Source organism: Vombatus ursinus, unplaced genomic scaffold (assembly GCF_900497805.2).
Source record: "Vombatus ursinus unplaced genomic scaffold, bare-nosed wombat genome assembly UNPS02014870.1, whole genome shotgun sequence".
Classification (NCBI taxonomy): Eukaryota; Metazoa; Chordata; class Mammalia; order Diprotodontia; family Vombatidae; genus Vombatus; species Vombatus ursinus.
The window spans coordinates 7,754,918-7,771,513 of NW_020954648.1; the positions used below are offsets into that span (position 1 = coordinate 7,754,918).

At 38.7% G+C, this 16,596-nt stretch overlaps 1 protein-coding gene across 1 annotated transcript in view; it reads right to left on the reverse strand.

Annotated features, from left to right (window-relative positions):
• The window catches only part of DGKI (diacylglycerol kinase iota), a 543,147-nt gene that overhangs the window by 261,364 nt on the left and 265,187 nt on the right, over positions 1-16,596 (reverse strand). The window contains exons 11-13 of the mRNA XM_027842255.1: positions 12,468-12,550; positions 6,541-6,601; positions 717-830 (exon numbers count right to left, since the gene is read on the reverse strand). Of these exons, the coding sequence (XP_027698056.1) occupies positions 717-830; positions 6,541-6,601; positions 12,468-12,550 (258 nt within the window). The remainder of the gene's footprint in view (positions 1-716; positions 831-6,540; positions 6,602-12,467; positions 12,551-16,596) is intronic.

Below are 16,596 nucleotides of genomic sequence, written 5' to 3' on the forward strand. Positions count from 1 at the left end.
TCTAAGGAAACTACACATGTACAATGTCATTAGAGACAGAACTATTCCCGTGACGATGATAAATATCAAAGCTGCTACTCAACAGTGCCTCCTCACCATCTGCATTCTGGAAAAAAAGGCAAGATAGTCATCTTGCAAATCAATAACTTTCACTGCTTCCTGCTGAGTTAGCTTGAAACTGGTTCACAAATATACACTTAGTCGGTTGTCCTCATTACCAGCTACGGTCATTCTTCTACCAGAATCACCATTTTAGAAATAATAGTTTGTAATACGGTGAAGTATATCACCAGAGGAAGAAGTTACCTCCACAGGGTAGGGGAAGGGTGTAACTGTGACCTGGATTTGGTCCTCTAATTAGTGCTCATCATGGGATGGAATGATAAAATATAACATCCCACTTCTTTTCACCGTCTATAGAGAAGACTTGATTAAAGTAGGACTTATGTGAAAAAGCTCTGTCACATACTTAGTTGCTCCATACCAAGTTTCTTCATGACTTAACACCCAATTATAAGAAAATCTGAAAAATCGACTGGATTACATCATGGCTCCTGGACATCATCATGTTCCTTTGACCCTTAAACCTAAATTATTATTTTAGATGAAGATACATCCTGATCTCATATTAAAACATCTGCTTGTTACAGAGAAATGATTTCTTGGCAAAATGAACTGTCTTGTATCACTGCAGGCCTTTGAGAGCTAGTCCTTACCCCTCCCCAGTTGAGAGTTCGAGCCAGGTCATTCCCAGTACCCAGAGGAAGAACCCCAACAGGAGGCTGGGGACTGAGTTGAAGTTCATCGAGGATGGAAAGGATCCAACCGACCTACAGACAGATTGGGAACCAAAAGAGAGAGAGAAAAAAAATAAATGAGAAAGAAGCATATCCCAGGGGGCTGGAGGTAGGAGGAAAAAGAAGGAGCCTTTAATAATAATCACATGGAAGAGTTTGTGGGGTTTTTTGGGGTTTCTTTGTTTTTTGGTTTTTTGGTTTTTTTGGTAAAAACAAAAACTGTCTTTGGAAGAGAATGTTCTTTATTTTAAACTTTTAAACTCACTCCAGAATGGTAATCATCTTGAAATGAAAATCAACATTTAGAGCATGTCCTACATAAACAAAACTAGATGCAATCATTCATTCATTTACTTCTTAACTGACTTCAAGAGGTAACATTTTTAAAGAAAATTTCAGGTCTGAGATAATTCAGTGCAAACCTTTCTGCCTATTCTTTCCATCTATAAACATGGTGTACATTTAGTCCAAGAGCAAAGGGCCCTTTAAAAGAGTATGGCTGAAGGCTTTATCCATTCCATCTAAAATTTACCATTTTTGTCAAAGACTTGGCTAAAAAGCACAGATGGCATATTTCTCAAATTTGCAGACAACATAAATCTGGGAAGGATAGCTAACACACTAGATGATAGAATCAGGATTCAAAAGTTATCTTGACAAGCTAGAGCATTGAACTGAATTTATTAGGATGAAATTAAATATGGACAAATAGAAAATTTTATAATTGGGTTTAAAAATCAATTTCACAAGTATGAATTTTAGGGAGGGATTGCTAGATGGCAACTTGGCTCAAAAAAATCTAGAGGTTAGAAATGGAAAGCCAGCTGAACAGGAGCCGACAGAAACATATGGCGACCAAAAAAGCAAATTGGATCTTAGGCCAAATTAGGAAAGGCATAGAGTCTTTTATTAGGGATGTGACAATCCCAAGGTGAAGTAAACATATACAATTCATTACCCCCAAGAAAACAGTAAAGTCTGAAAATGGAAATAGGGTCAAAGATTTAAATATTTATTGAGTGCCTATGATGTGTGCAGTATTGTTAGACATATCAATCTGCCAAAAAAAAAAAGAGAGAGAGAGAGAGAGAGAGAGACATATGACTCAGCCACTTCCCTCAAGAAATGTATAATTTAATTAGAAAAATGGGGAACTGAACAGAGTGTTGCAGATGTAATTTGATCAATACAGAGTACAGTGCCACAAAATTTGAGATCTGGAAGGGACTAATTCAACCCCAGTCTCCCATTTATGCAGATAAGGAAACTGAACTAGAGAAAGAAAAAATTACTTGCCTGAAGTAATGGGACTAAATAATGGCAGAGTTGGGATTAAACCTCAGGTCTTTTGACTTGGTCTAGCATTCTTTGCATTAGATGAAAATTAATTCATAGAATCATAAATATATGATAAATGCTTTAGACATGATCCATTACCTTTAATCTTACAGACAAGGAATCAAGGCCCAAAGAGGTTAAGTGACTTCTCAACGTCATAGAGGTACTAAGTGGCTCCTATGATTAATTCCTCTATTGATTCACTTAGTATAAGATTGATTTCATTCCTTTGGAGGCCATACTGTGGTGCTGGTTTATGTTAAGTCTGTAGTCAACACAAACCCTAGGTCTTCTGAAAATTAACTGATGCTGAAATAAATGTCAAAAAGCCATAGGTCCTGAGCGAGACCCATCCATTCAGTTTAAACTTGCTGCTAACAAGTTTGCTTGACTGGTTATGCATCCACCTCACATCAGAATGAGTAATTGGTGTCAGCTACACCACCTGGTAACTCCATTGGGAAATAAGCGTTCACAGGCTGGCACTGACAGAAAAGAAAGGAAATCAGAATGTGAATTCATGAGAACTAAAAGAAAAACAAACAAGCAAAAGCAAGCATCTAATACCAATCAAAGTGAGAGGAAGTAACGCTACATAAAATAATCCATGAAGTATTACTGGATGTTCAAATCAACAAATCTCCTAGTTAAAAGGAACTTTAGAAGTCATTTAGTCAAACTCCCTTCCCAAAGAAGGGATGCTGCTTTCTCCAGCATCCCTGGGAGATGACTATTCATTCTATGCTTTAACACCTCCATTGACAGGAAACTGATTCTCCCACGTGGGAGTCCTTTCCATTGTTGAAAAGCTCTCATCAGGATGCTATTTCTTGTAGTGATCCAAAATCAGCTTGTCTGTATCATCTCCATTTCGGTATTGTTGCCCCTAAGGTCTCACCACCCAATCCCATGATCACTTGAATTATGATCCTCTGCACTTTTATCAGACTCTACTGATGACAGAGGTAAGGAGATCAAAACTGTGCTCAGTAGGTAGACAGTATGGATGTTCCATGAAGGACACTAAATGCGAATTGTGTCTGCCTGATCCCCTGGTACATCTCCTCTCAGCTAAAAATGGAGGAAGGACTGAATGGTACATTTGATTGGAATAAAAAAGACATTCTCTATTCATACCAAGGGATTTACTTTCTAAACTAGCTACGGATGCTCAGAAATCTCATCATTTCAGTAAGCCATGGGGCAAAGTCTGAAATGACCCTGAAAGCATGAAGTTAAGACTTTATCTTTTGGCACCAGAAAACCTTCAGAGGCATCTATAACCTGCCCTCCTGATTCACAGGGCAATTAATTTTAAAGTTCTGAAACCTCCTCTGTTGTATGACTGACAACTCAGAGCTAGCCATCCTCAGGCCAAGACGAGTGGGTCCCTGATCTCCCCTGGCAATACTTTAATAATGCCCTTGTTAAACAGCCACTCTCACCACAGTTACATGACTGACCACAACTTTCTTTCCTTCTTCTTTCCTCCTTATTGCAATAACTAAGGTCCTGTGCTGCCTTCTTCCTCTCTCTTCCCTTAAGAAAGAGAAGGGCCTTGGTATCAGAGTATCCTACCCCCAGATTTGCAAGGCAGTCCTGAGCAAACAAGAGGCCTTTAAAGATTCTTTTCTTCAGAATAGCAAGAAAAGGCAAAAACAAGCCTGCATTGCAGTAGAAGAAAAAAAAAGAGGGAGTAAAAGACAGGATGAAAACAAACTCCAGTTAAAATATCAGGAGACATAAAGCATCTTGTATCTGATTCCCTGAAATTTTTCCTGGCAACTGCAAAAACAAGATAAAAAGAGGTCAGACTATGATGCTGCACTAGAACCAATCAAAGGATCATAAATATAAAGCTGGAAAAATCCTTAGAGGCCATCCACTCTAGCGCTCTTATTTTACAGATGAGGAAACTAAGTATCAGAAAAGTTAAGCAACTTGCCCAGGGTCATACACATAGTAAGTTATCAAAGACAGGATGTGAACTCAAGTCCTCTGTTTTCCAAGTCCAGCACTCAATCTAGGATGTCACACTTCCTTTCTAGGTCTTCCTTGCCAGGTACCAGTTTCTAATTTGATGGCTAAAGAGCAAGTTCCCCAAGGGAAAGCAGCCACATTTCACAATGTCTTGGCTTTCTCTCACCCAACTCACCCAGTATGGCACTGAGCATGTATAAGAAACAAAAGAGCCTGCTCAATTAATTAACTGCCCGAAAAACTACAACCCGAAGATATGGACCTTTTTTGGCACAAGAGATGAGGAAATGTAGGCTGACTGTTCTCACCCTTTCCCAGTCTGGAGAATCATTTTCTTCTCTTTGCTTAGTGAGTAACTGGGTCCTGAACACCAAGCCCTCCCCTTTTGTCAGAGTAGAGATAGCCACGGCGGCAGCAGCCACCCAGTACCCGGCTGCTGGCTTTGTTTCTAGCACAGGCTGACGCATTTTGAGTAAGATTTTCATTCTGAGACATAATGGCTTTAGGGGAGACAAAGAAGCATTAATTTTCATCAAATATAAGAGCTTTGTGCTCCTTACACAACCGAGAGTGTGTCGCCTTCTGCTGTGTATGCTGAAAAGTGGAGGGAAATCATACAGAGAAATAAAGGAACAAGAAGAACTGGTGAATCTGTGCTCAGAAAGATAACAGAGCCAGAGAAGTTTGGAATAATACCCCCAATCATTTGCAGGTACATCGTGATACTTCCATCTGTCATTTTAATTCATTTGTCCATTTATTACTGATAAACAAAATTATTAGATTTAGAACATGGCTATTTTAAAAATTCTAAAAGAAATCCCTTAAGCTTAATGCAAGAAAAATTTAGATTAGTATTAATATTTAGGTTAGGAATAAGATAACACAGATTTAAGCTGCTCATCTATCCATTCTTTCAACAAATATGTGTGTACCTTTTATATGTATAGTGAGCCCCTCAAGGCCAAGGGCCATATTTTTGCCTTTCTTTGTATCTCTAGCACTTGGCACAATGCCTGGCAAACAATAAGTGCTTAATAAATTTTTGTTGAATGACTGCTGAGAATTGTAATGAAATATAAAGACACGTAATACACACACAGTCCAGGCCCTCATAAAACTTCCCAGCTAGGTGAGGAGACATGAGACAAGAGAAGTGAAATAATGATATGAGAATTTGTCACTAACATAAAGTAGTGGTATCCAAAGGCAGTATATGTACCAAAAGAATGGTATAGATAGTATGGATGATAAACATCACAGGAATTCAGAAGAGAACAAGAAATCGCTGAAGGTCTGGAGCGCTCAGAGAAGGCAGGGTGGGCAAAGCTTCAGGAATCCTTCTAGAGTAAAGGAACAGGAGCAAAGGTACAGATATGAGAATAAAGATGGTGTACTTGGGAGATACTAACTACAATCTGCTTTAAAAAGCAGACAATAAGAATGCAGCAGGTTAGACCCACATCTCAGGGTGCTTTAAATGCCAAACTAAAAAATTAGGATTTACAATAGGGAGCCACTGAAGACTTGGGGGGGACAGGAAGAAAGAGAATTTGAGGCAGATTAACTTGGCAGGAGTATGAAGAACTCTATAAACTCTGTGAGGTCAGGGATTATTTCTTTTTTTGTCCCTGTACCTCCAGTACCCAGTAAAATACCTTTGCACATATGCAGTATGGTGCAGTAAAGAGAGTATTGTCTCTGGAGTCAGAGGGCCTGAGTTCAAATCCCATATTTAATGTGTATTACTTTGTCAACCTCTTTTATATAATAGAGCAATTAGATTATGTTGTCTCCAAGGCCGTGCTCTGGGGCTATGATTCTATGAATTTTTAAAAATATTTTTACACCTGAGTATTAATAGAGATGACAGTTCCCTTTCTACAAAGTGAAACTCTTAGAAAGATGGATTATGCTTATCAACATAAGGGAGCTGGCCCTTTTGATACCATAAGAGTGGGTGGTAAAGAAAATGTCTTTGTAAATGGCACTTTGTAAATGTTTGAATGGAAGAATGGATATAGAGATTCTCTTCCTACTTTAGGTTAAAAAACTACTAAAATAGTATAGATATTTAATGAAAACTTGGAATTGGGTAATTGTAGTAGAGACAGAAAGGAATGACCAGAATATTCATTCTCTACCTCCCTCAGCAACTCTATCTGTCACCCTCCTGGCAGTAATTCTGACAGGCTGTGTTAGTTGTTCTCACTAACTATATATTTTTAAACCTAGTTAACGACCCGTTAGATTAACCAGATACAGGAGATAGGAGATGTGGGAAAAAATCACCACTTGATAGGCAAGACCTTGGGGATGAGAGGAGAAGGCAAAGAAAGGTAGGAACAAAGAAGTCTTGTTACCCTATGGAAACCAAAGGAAAATAGCAATAGCAATTAAAATGGGGAACATTCCATGCACCTACCGTTCCATCTCCGCCACAGGCCAGGATTCGAAGATTCGGCACTTTTCTATACAGCTCAAGCCTTGCGGAAGAAAGAAAGAAGTTCACATTAACAAAAGAAAAACCACACAACAAGCTGGCACAGTCCAACCAGAGCTTCAGGCCCATACAATAGTGGCATTGGGGGTCCCCCCCGAAGTGACAGTAGGAAGCAGGAACACCAATATTAGCACCAAAGATGGGAAAGGAATGAAGGCATCCAATTATCAGCCGTATGTCTGCAATTTAAAAAGGTACAGAATTTCTACCTCTTCTCATTATGACTATTGTATTCATCTATTTGTTCTTCTTTTAGCCCTGTCTATCTCTCAGTTACCTTGATCCTCTTCAAAAAAATTTCCAAAGAACCCACACATACAAAAATATTTATAGCAGTTCCTCCTATGGTGGCAAAGAATTGGAAATTGAGAGGATGCCTATCAACTGGGGAACGGCTGAACAAGTTGTAGTATATGAATGTAATGGAATAAAATGGTGCTATAAGAAATGATAAGCAAGCAGACTTCAGAAAAACCTGGAAAGACTCGTATGGACTGATGCTGAGTGAAGTGAGCAGAACCAGGAGAACATCGTCCACAGTAACGGCCACATTGTGCGATGACTAACTTTGATAGACTTAGCTCTTCTCAGGAATGCAGGGATCTCAGACACCTCCAAAAGTCTCATGATGGAAAATGCTATCCACATCCAGAGACAGAATTATGGAGTCTGAACGCAGATTGAAGCATACTATTTGCTCTTTTTTTTTCTTCTATTTTGTTTTGTTTCTTCTTTCTTGCGGTTCCTCCTATTGGTTCTAATTCTTTTTTTACAACATGACTAATGTAGGGGGCAGCTAGGTGGCGCAGTGAATAGAGCACCAGCCCTGAAGTCAGGAGGATCTGAGTTCAAATCTGGACTCAGACCAAACACTTGACACTTACTAGCTGTGTGACCTTGGGCAAGTCACTTAACCCCAATTACCTAAAAAAAAAAAAAATGACTAATGTGAAAATATGTTTAATAGGAATGTATATGTAGAGCCTATATCGCCATCTTGGGGAGCAAAGCAGGGAAGGAGGAGGAGAAAATTTGAAACTCAAAAGCATATGGAAGTGAATATTGAAAATTAAAAATTAATTAACTAATTTTTTTTAATTTCCAGCCTTCTTTCTCTCTTTTTTCCCCACTTCTTTCTTCCTGTCTCAATAAGAACTATATTTACTTATTAGAAAACAGCCTTTATATTTCTTCTACTTCTATTTTTCAGGGAAATACTATGATAGATACTAGCTACTTGTCATCCAATATGACCAAAGGATTAGAAACTTAGAGCTGGAAGGGAGCTTTGAGACTGTGTGGTTGATCAAATGACAAGCAAATATTAAGTGCCTATTATATTCCAGGCACTGTGCTAGACACTGAGGATACAAATAAAATGAAATAAACAATCTCTACTTGAAAAAAATTTACATTTTAATGGGACAGACAACTGCATCTGAGAATATAGATGCATATGTGCATATATATATACATATATATGGCATAAATATAACTTAAATACAGACATATACAAATTAGTTCCTGTAGAAGGTAGTGTTTGAACTTCTTTCAAGATTCCCTGGGCCCCCACTTGCTAGGAGGCCTTTGAGGCAGAAGTGAGAAGGGAGAGCCTTTAGGCATGGTTAATGGCCAACACAAAGACACAGTGACAGAGTGTCATGTATGAAGAACAGAAGACTAGTTGGGCTGGATTGCAGAGTGGGGAAGGGTAAGTGGTATATAATGTGAAAAATGGTTTCTCTTGGTAATCTATGTCTTGGAGATTCAGAGCTCCCAGCCCCTCCAGCCTTCTGTCCAAAGTTCTTCAGAAGGACATTACTGCTAATGAGATAGCGTTGAATCTTCTTATCCAGGTCAAACCCAAACCTCAATTGATTTTATTCTACTCAGGTTTGGGTGGAGACAGAGCCTAGACTGACAGAGGCTAGGAGTGGTCTGGAATGCTGGTAGATTGATATTAGCCCCTGTTGAAAAGGCATATAACTCTGTACCCCCAAATCCCAAATCGAGTCAGTTCTGAACTGGCCCCCTTAAAGGGGCCCAGTTTTGGACTGAACTCCCATGCAATGCATGTCAAGCCAGCTTAAGAAAAATTAAACCGTATCCTATTTTCTTTCTTGGAACATCTCTGTAATTTACTGGGGTTTGACAGTAACAAGTCTGGACACACAAGCCAGTGCCATGTTGTGAGGGGCTTTAAAAACTAACAGTAGTTTACATTTTATCCTAGAAGCAATAAGAAGCTACTGAAATCGATTGAGCAGATAAGTCATATGATCGCATCTATGCTTAAGGAAAATTACTTCGGTAGCAGTAAGAGATTTGAAGCAGGGAGACCAGGGAGATTATTGACATAATCTAGCAAAAGGCGATGGGAGCCTGGACTAAGATGGCAGCTGTGTGAGTGGACAACAAGGGTCAGATGAAAGAGATATTTTAGAGGTAGAAATGGCAAGATGTGGCTGTTCATTAGCTATGTGGCATGAGGGAGAGAAGCTGAAGCCTAGTGAGGTGGTTCAGTTATTTGTAAGAGGTCATATAGGCAGGAGGATGCAAAGCAAAGATGTAAATTTCAGGTGTCTAACTCAAATCTAGGGGTCTTTCATCCTAGCTCACATTACTTTTTTCTAGACTAGACTCTTCACCATCAGATTTACGAAATTTACCAGAGAACATAGGTAGGAAGAACACACACATACACACACACACACACACACACACACACACACACACACACACTTACAAAAGAATATACTGTTTTGGGTTGGTTTTTTTCCCTGACTGTTCTTGATATTTTTCAGGATCTGAAATCAGGTCTTTTGGTCTTTAATGTCCTGGAATTCTCTTGCCTAGTAGGCAAAAACGGCACACTGCAGTCTGCCTTGGAGAAGGTGAGTGATCCATAACCTCAGAAAATACTTGTAACAAATCAGTTTTCATGCATACTGATCCTCAAGCATTAATTAAGCAATTTACCCCCAATTAAACTTTTCTTTTCACTGGCATTTTTCTCAGTGTTCTCTGAAATGTATAGACTTGCATTAAATCTAGTCAGGACACAGAATAGACAAATGACAAGCCAGTTTAGTTGAGGAGCCTTAAGGAGACTGAGCCCAGAGAAGGCAGGGATTTTCGCAATCCTGCAGCAAACCCTAGTGGCACAGAATGTAATAGAAGAGGAGAACGTGAGCAAGAATGATCTTTGGAATACTGTATTCTCTAATGACCTCCTAATATGTTGGTTTTTCCATTACACTAAGCTTGTTTTCGATGGGTCTAAAAACAATCTAAGGGACAGCAGCAGCAATGACCCTTCTCCATTCCAGTGCATTCACTCTGCTAATTATTTCCTATTTATCCTGAATGTAGCTTATTAGTACTTCGTTGTTCACATTCTGTCACTCCATTGGACTGTGAGCTCCTTTACAGCAGTGGCTGGCCTTTACCTTTCTCTGCATTCCCAGGGCTTGGCACAGTGCCTGGCACATGGTGGGCATTTCATATTTATTGACTAAATCATAATGAAGATGAAGAAGCATGGTAGAGTAGAAAGTACTGGATTAGAGAAGAGAAATCAACAAGCATTTTTAAGGCATCTACTATGTGCCAGGCACCGTGCTGTCCTTTACAAAGATCCAGTCCTTTGATCTCACTGGATTAGGACTTAAAAATCATGGGTTCTAGTCTCAGTTTGACCACTCACTAGCAAACCAGTTAAAATCAATGAACCTCAATTTCTTCATGTGTAAAATGTCAGACTAAATAATAATAATTAATATTCATGTATCACTTTAGGGTTTGCAAAGTACTTTCCATGCATTATCTCACCTGAACTTCACAACAACCCTCAGAGCTAATCAATTCCTCCTCACTTTATAGACAGGGAAGTCAAATGACTCACTCCAAGTCACAAAGTAAGTGGCAGAGTTGAGATTAGAATTCAGGTCTTGACTCCAAATCGGAGGATATCATATCATGCAGCCTCTGAAGTATAAAGTTATTATTCCCATTTTTTCAGGTAAAGAAGCTAGGGCCCAGGCAGGTTAAGTGACAAGCCCAGAATCACACAATTACTAAATGTCTGAGAGGGCATTCTCTAGGACTTCCCGACTCTGAATCCTGTGTGTTTTAGAGGAAGTTAGGTGGTGCAAGAGATGGAGCACAGGACCTGGAATCAGGAAGACCTGAATGCAAATCCTGCCTCAGATACTTACCAGCTATGTGGCACTGGAGACAAGTCACTTAACTTCTTTCTGTCTGCCTCCATTTCCTCCTCTATAAAATGGAAGTAATAATAGCACCTATCTCCCTGGGTTGTTGCAAGGATAAAAATGAGACAGTGGTTTGCAAACCTAAGGTGTTCTGTAATTACTATATTATTATAGCCACTATATCATGCTGCCTCCCTGATCCAAAGGTATATTAAAATAATAATTCACATTAATATAGTGATTTGAAGCATATAAAATATTTCAGAGCTTACCAATGTTTATTTTAACTATTGTTAAACCAGTATTTGCCACATTCCAACCCCAAACATACTCAATATCAATGGGGAGATGTCAATATTATCTGGGGACAGGGGTAAGAAACAGCTGGATAGTGGCAAAGGAGTCACTCTTTTCCTTTACCTTTTCTCCCTGTCTTCCTGTCCCCTTAAGGCATAAAGAAACAAGATTAAATTTTTCTTTACAGAAAGCCACTTTTGCATGTGAACGGTCCAAAGGAACTCAAGAGTAGTTCTGGAAGGGTTACGGATTTCCCACACATCATCCCTCTCATCTGTGAACATGCACATGCTCAGAAATAGCCACACACATACTCAAGCATTCTCCACATCCAGATATACCAACAGATATACACTCACGTGCATATAATTTAACTACTCACTCCTTCTGCTGTACATGCAAAGATACCTACCCAAAAAACACACCCAAAGTTGCATGCACACCAATGATACAAACACACACACACTCAGAGTTACTAACAACTGCATATTCATAAGTACACAGGTACATTCAAAGGAGTCAGTCAATAAATTGGTAAGCTTACTAGGAAGTTATTAGAGAAATAAATAGGAATGGCTAAAAAAGAAAGTGGGTGAATAAGGAGGTTGGTAAGTGAGAGAAACAATGACAGTAGTGGTGAGAAAAGTGACCACAAGATTTTAAGGTCTGGATCTGCCAAAATGGAAATTTTCTCTTCCAGTGCATACTAGCAACTTAGCTTAAAGTCTCAGAGACTTAAAAGACTAGAGCAGTGATAATTTAAATGACTTGTTGATAGTCATGCTATGTTTCAGGGTAAGGATTTATTACTGTCATCATCATCATCATCATCATCATCATCATCTAGCATTTACATAATACCTCCTATATGCCAGGCACTGTGCTATGTACTTTACAAATATTATCCCATTTGATTCTCCCTTTGAGGTAGGTGCAATTATTATCCCTATTTTATAGTTAAGAAACTGAGGCAAACAGAGTTTAAGTGATTTACCCAAGGTCATATAAGAACTGTCTGAGGCTGGATCTGAATTCAGGTCTTCCTGACTCTAGGCCCAGCACTCTATCCACTGTGCCACAAATCTTAAAACAATTACAAGGACAGCATTCTATCTACTTATAGAAGAAACTTCACTCTCTCCATTAAGTTATTATAGGACAATTATTTCCCAGATCAATCTAAAATTGAAGCTTGTTACAAAACAGTATGTGGGTGTGTGTGTGTGTGTGTGTGTGTGTGGTCTTCCCACCTCCATTTTCTAGGTTCTTCTCACCAGTCCAAAAGAATAAAGGAAAGTTTTGACCAGTAAGTATCTTGGTGAGTATTTCAGAACTTACGCATCTCTTGGCCCTTCCTGAGAAAGATCAAAGACCTGCCGTGGATTCAGATACCACATGAACATCTGCAGAATTTTGGTCCCCTGTGGTGGAAAACAAAAGGGGGGAGGATACATAGTTATTTTTTTAAATCACGTAAATTATGCAGATCATACAAAAATCATAATTTAAAATATTGTGTCTAAGGTGTTGGGATAGCTAGAAAATATAATACTGAAGAGTTGAATGTCTCTAGTAGAAAAGTTACCTTGATATTATCAATTTTGTTTTTATTATTCAGATCAATCTCATTTCAAACAATTTCACATTAAACCATATGGGATCTAATAGCCAAAGAGAATTTCTTCTTTGGGTAGTTGTCTTCTAAATTAACACCTAGGTAGGATAAAATCCCTAGTTTCTCAAGATAATTAAGCGATAAAAAAATATTTTATCACAAAAATCATTGCACTGAAAGGAAGCTTAGAGATCACATCCCTATAAAAAGGGACAGTCTATACTGACTATATAAGCTGCCACCTTCATCTTTTTGGGCACTGGTAGAAAATATCACATGTATAGATATAAGAAATGAGAAGTCAAGTTTAACGACGGCTGATCTTGGTACCCGAGAGCTAATGAGGAAAGATCCGTAATTTCCCATCTGATTGATCTCCAGGAACGCACATCTTACAAGATGGCATCAACTCTGAAAGTCATCAGTCCTTAGTAATCCCTGCCTCAAAGTTTCTTCTCTTCCTCTGAGACAAGATGGAGGAAGGTAAACATCTGAAAGCCTCTCCCAGATTATTTAAGGAAAGCACGTAAGGCAGTCATCTCATCATTTCCCACCCTGCTATAGGATTTCATCATGCCTCTATTCTGGTTACTCCTCTACCACCACCCCCTTTTCAGTTACATGCTGTTTTCTCTCATTAGATTATGAGCTCCTTGAGGGCAGGGACTGTCTTTTATCTATCTTTGTATTCCTGTGCCTGGCACATAGTAGGCACTTGATAAACTGAGTGACTCACATGTCCCTCAACCTGGTAGAGAGATGGCAGAATACCAATGACGACTGTGGCATGGGCTCATATATTGTCATGTAAATTTGTTTTGTTTGATTATTTTTTGTTGTTATAGGAAAGGGTTTTATGGCAGGCATGAGGAGTGGGGGTGACATTAGGGAATGTCATTTGTACAAAAAAATCAAAATATTTTTTAAATATTTTAATACTTAAGATTTGCTTAAGAAGCAAAGCACAGGTCTTTATTCGGCAATGTTAAAGAAAAGAGCAATGAAATGTGAAGGGATGAAAAGTCGACACTATCCATATGAATAACTTTTACTGAATTAGATCAGAGGACCTGGGTTCAAATCCTATCTCTACTAAAATCTATCTGTGGGATCTTGAGTCTCTACTTTGGGTCTCAGTTTCCTTACCCACAAAATGAAGGAGTTGGACTAGATGACCTATAAGGTCCTTTCTATCAACTATAGTAAAGAGTCAATATTTGACCTATTGGCCAGGATACCTCTGGTGTCATCATGGGCCTATCTTGATGTATCTCATAGTTACTATTTTCTAAAACATCCTTTGTAATGCTATAGTGTGATTCCATTACTGTAGGAAACTCCTTGTGTGGAAATTCCCTCTATCAGTGTAGATCAGCCATTCCATCTGTAACTCATAGTTGTAGAAATTTGCTTGGGTATTGAATGGTTAAGTGACTTGCTTCTTAATCACATAGCTACTATAGTATGTGCAAATGGCAAGACTTGAACCCAAGTCTTCCATCTTGTTCTGGCTTTCTTTTTATTACACTACAGTACCTTCTTTTTCTCAAGAATAATACCTCAGGCTTAAGTTTGTCCATTTAGTATTTTTGTTAGTCCTTATACTGATTTTCACTTCCAGGCTAACTCCTGGTTTATAATTAAGTGGAGTTTTAGAGCTGATTGGTACCTTGGGATTTGTAGTTCATGGGGACAAGTGTTCCATTGTCAACCCTGAAAAATTATTCGGGACTAACCTTATCTTTGAGCCAATAGACAGAATGGAGTCACAACTGGAGTTGTTAAAGAAACACATATGGTCTGGAGGAGAGATTGAAAGGAAGTAGTAGGGAGCTCAATAACTTAGCAGCAGTAGTAGTAAAGGAGTCAGCCTTCCCAGTCCAAGACCTAATGAATGGAGCTCATAGGGACAGCTAGATGGCACAGTTGATAGAGTGCTGGGCCTTAAGTCAAGAACACTCATCTTTTGAATTAAAATCTGGCCTCACTTACTAGTTGTATGACCTTGGGCAAGTCATTTAACCCTGTTTGCCTCAGTTTCCTCATCTGTAAAAATGAGCTGGAGAAGGAAATAGCAAACCACTCTGGTATCTTTGCTGAGAAAATCCCAAAATGGTGCCACAAAGAGTCAGTCATGACTGAAACGACTGAACAACAAAAATATGCACGTATATACGTATGTTTACACATATAAATAACATCCACATCCACATATGTATATATGTACATTGTATAGATGTAATTTTATATATTATACTTATTTTCCAGAAGCTAAAGTACTTCTAATGTTTCCACACTTTGCAACAACCAAGGTTCCCTCTGCTGTGTACTTATAATAATGTTTAGCTGCCATCACCACCATCCTGGATGACATCCAGCTAACTGTTCCACCTCATCAAACAACATGTTTTGCTTCAGCCCTTTCTAGACAGTTTTATCTACATAATCATGGCTAAGCTAACGACTGGAGGAGGGGGAGTGTTGTTATTAGGCCATCACTGTTCCATTTGCATATTTACTATTGGGTCATTTGTAGACTGTCTGGCCTGTTCCTAATCTGCTTGTTGAATTTTCATGGGGTAACACTGTAGTCATTTTAATGACTGATTTATACAAACGTCCATCTGACTTGCCGTAGAGGCAGTTCAATTTTGCAATCTGGGAGCAGTATCAATTGTTGATGTAAATTACTCCTTTCTACCTTTTGTCACAGTACAGTGAACCTCAAAATTGCAGTTTTTTTTCTGGCAATACATGCAGTGTGAGACATTAACATTCTGGTTCTACATGCTTCTAGGATCACCTGATAAAAAATGAACTGAGAAAAAAAAATTGGAAACCATTGAAGAATTATACTCATAAACCCACAAACTCTCTAGTAGGTAATAATGATAATAGTTCCCATTTATATAGTGCTTCAAGGTTTACAAAGCATTTTATAAGACATTATCTCATTTGACCCTCAGAACAATCTTCTGAGGTAGGTATTAGTTCACATTATCCCTATTTTATAGATGAGGGGAGACAGTGGCTAGTGGATTTCAAGGGACATACTTGGACCCAGATTTTTCTGGGACCAAGTCTTGTCATTGAAATATATACTAGCTGTACAACCAGGGACACAACTTCTCAGAGTCCCTAGTCAATTGTATGACAGAGAAATTAGCTATCTGTATAGGTGGAGGGAATTTCCTCTAACAGGAATTCTCTTCATAGATGATATCACAGGTCTGGATTAAGTGAAAGAGAAATGAGGAGTGTGGAACCCCAGAGAGATTAAAGGACTTCTCAACATCACACAGCCAGCATCTGAACCACAATTTGAACCCAGGTGTCCCTTACTTCAATTCCAGCCCTCTAACCACAAGGCCACATTGATTTTAGTGACCATAATGAGCCACACTGAGGTTTTAAATCACCAAATTAATTGACTCAGCTTTGCATGACCATTTCTTTATATTTCAGTCATGATCTAATTACTTTTTCTTCTACAACATGACTAAATCTTTCCAAACTAATGTGTTCATTAACAAAAGCAATCAATACCTGAATGAAACCACTGGATTGTGTTAAACCAATGGAAGACAGAGTTCTAACTCACATCTAAGCGATTTCTGTTAATGGTTCCCTCATCTCCAAGGTGCCCAATTTTAATACTTCATCAGATGCAACTGACTCATCTCTGAAAGAGAAGTCACTTTTTTCTCACTGAAATCACTTAATTGATGCCTCAGCCATTTACACAGCTGCTATTCTTTGTGAAATTACCAAGAACCACAAATTGTATGCAACATGCAAAAACAGCACCCATGATATTAAATTGTCTATGATCGAAGAGCTAGAGCGGAAAGA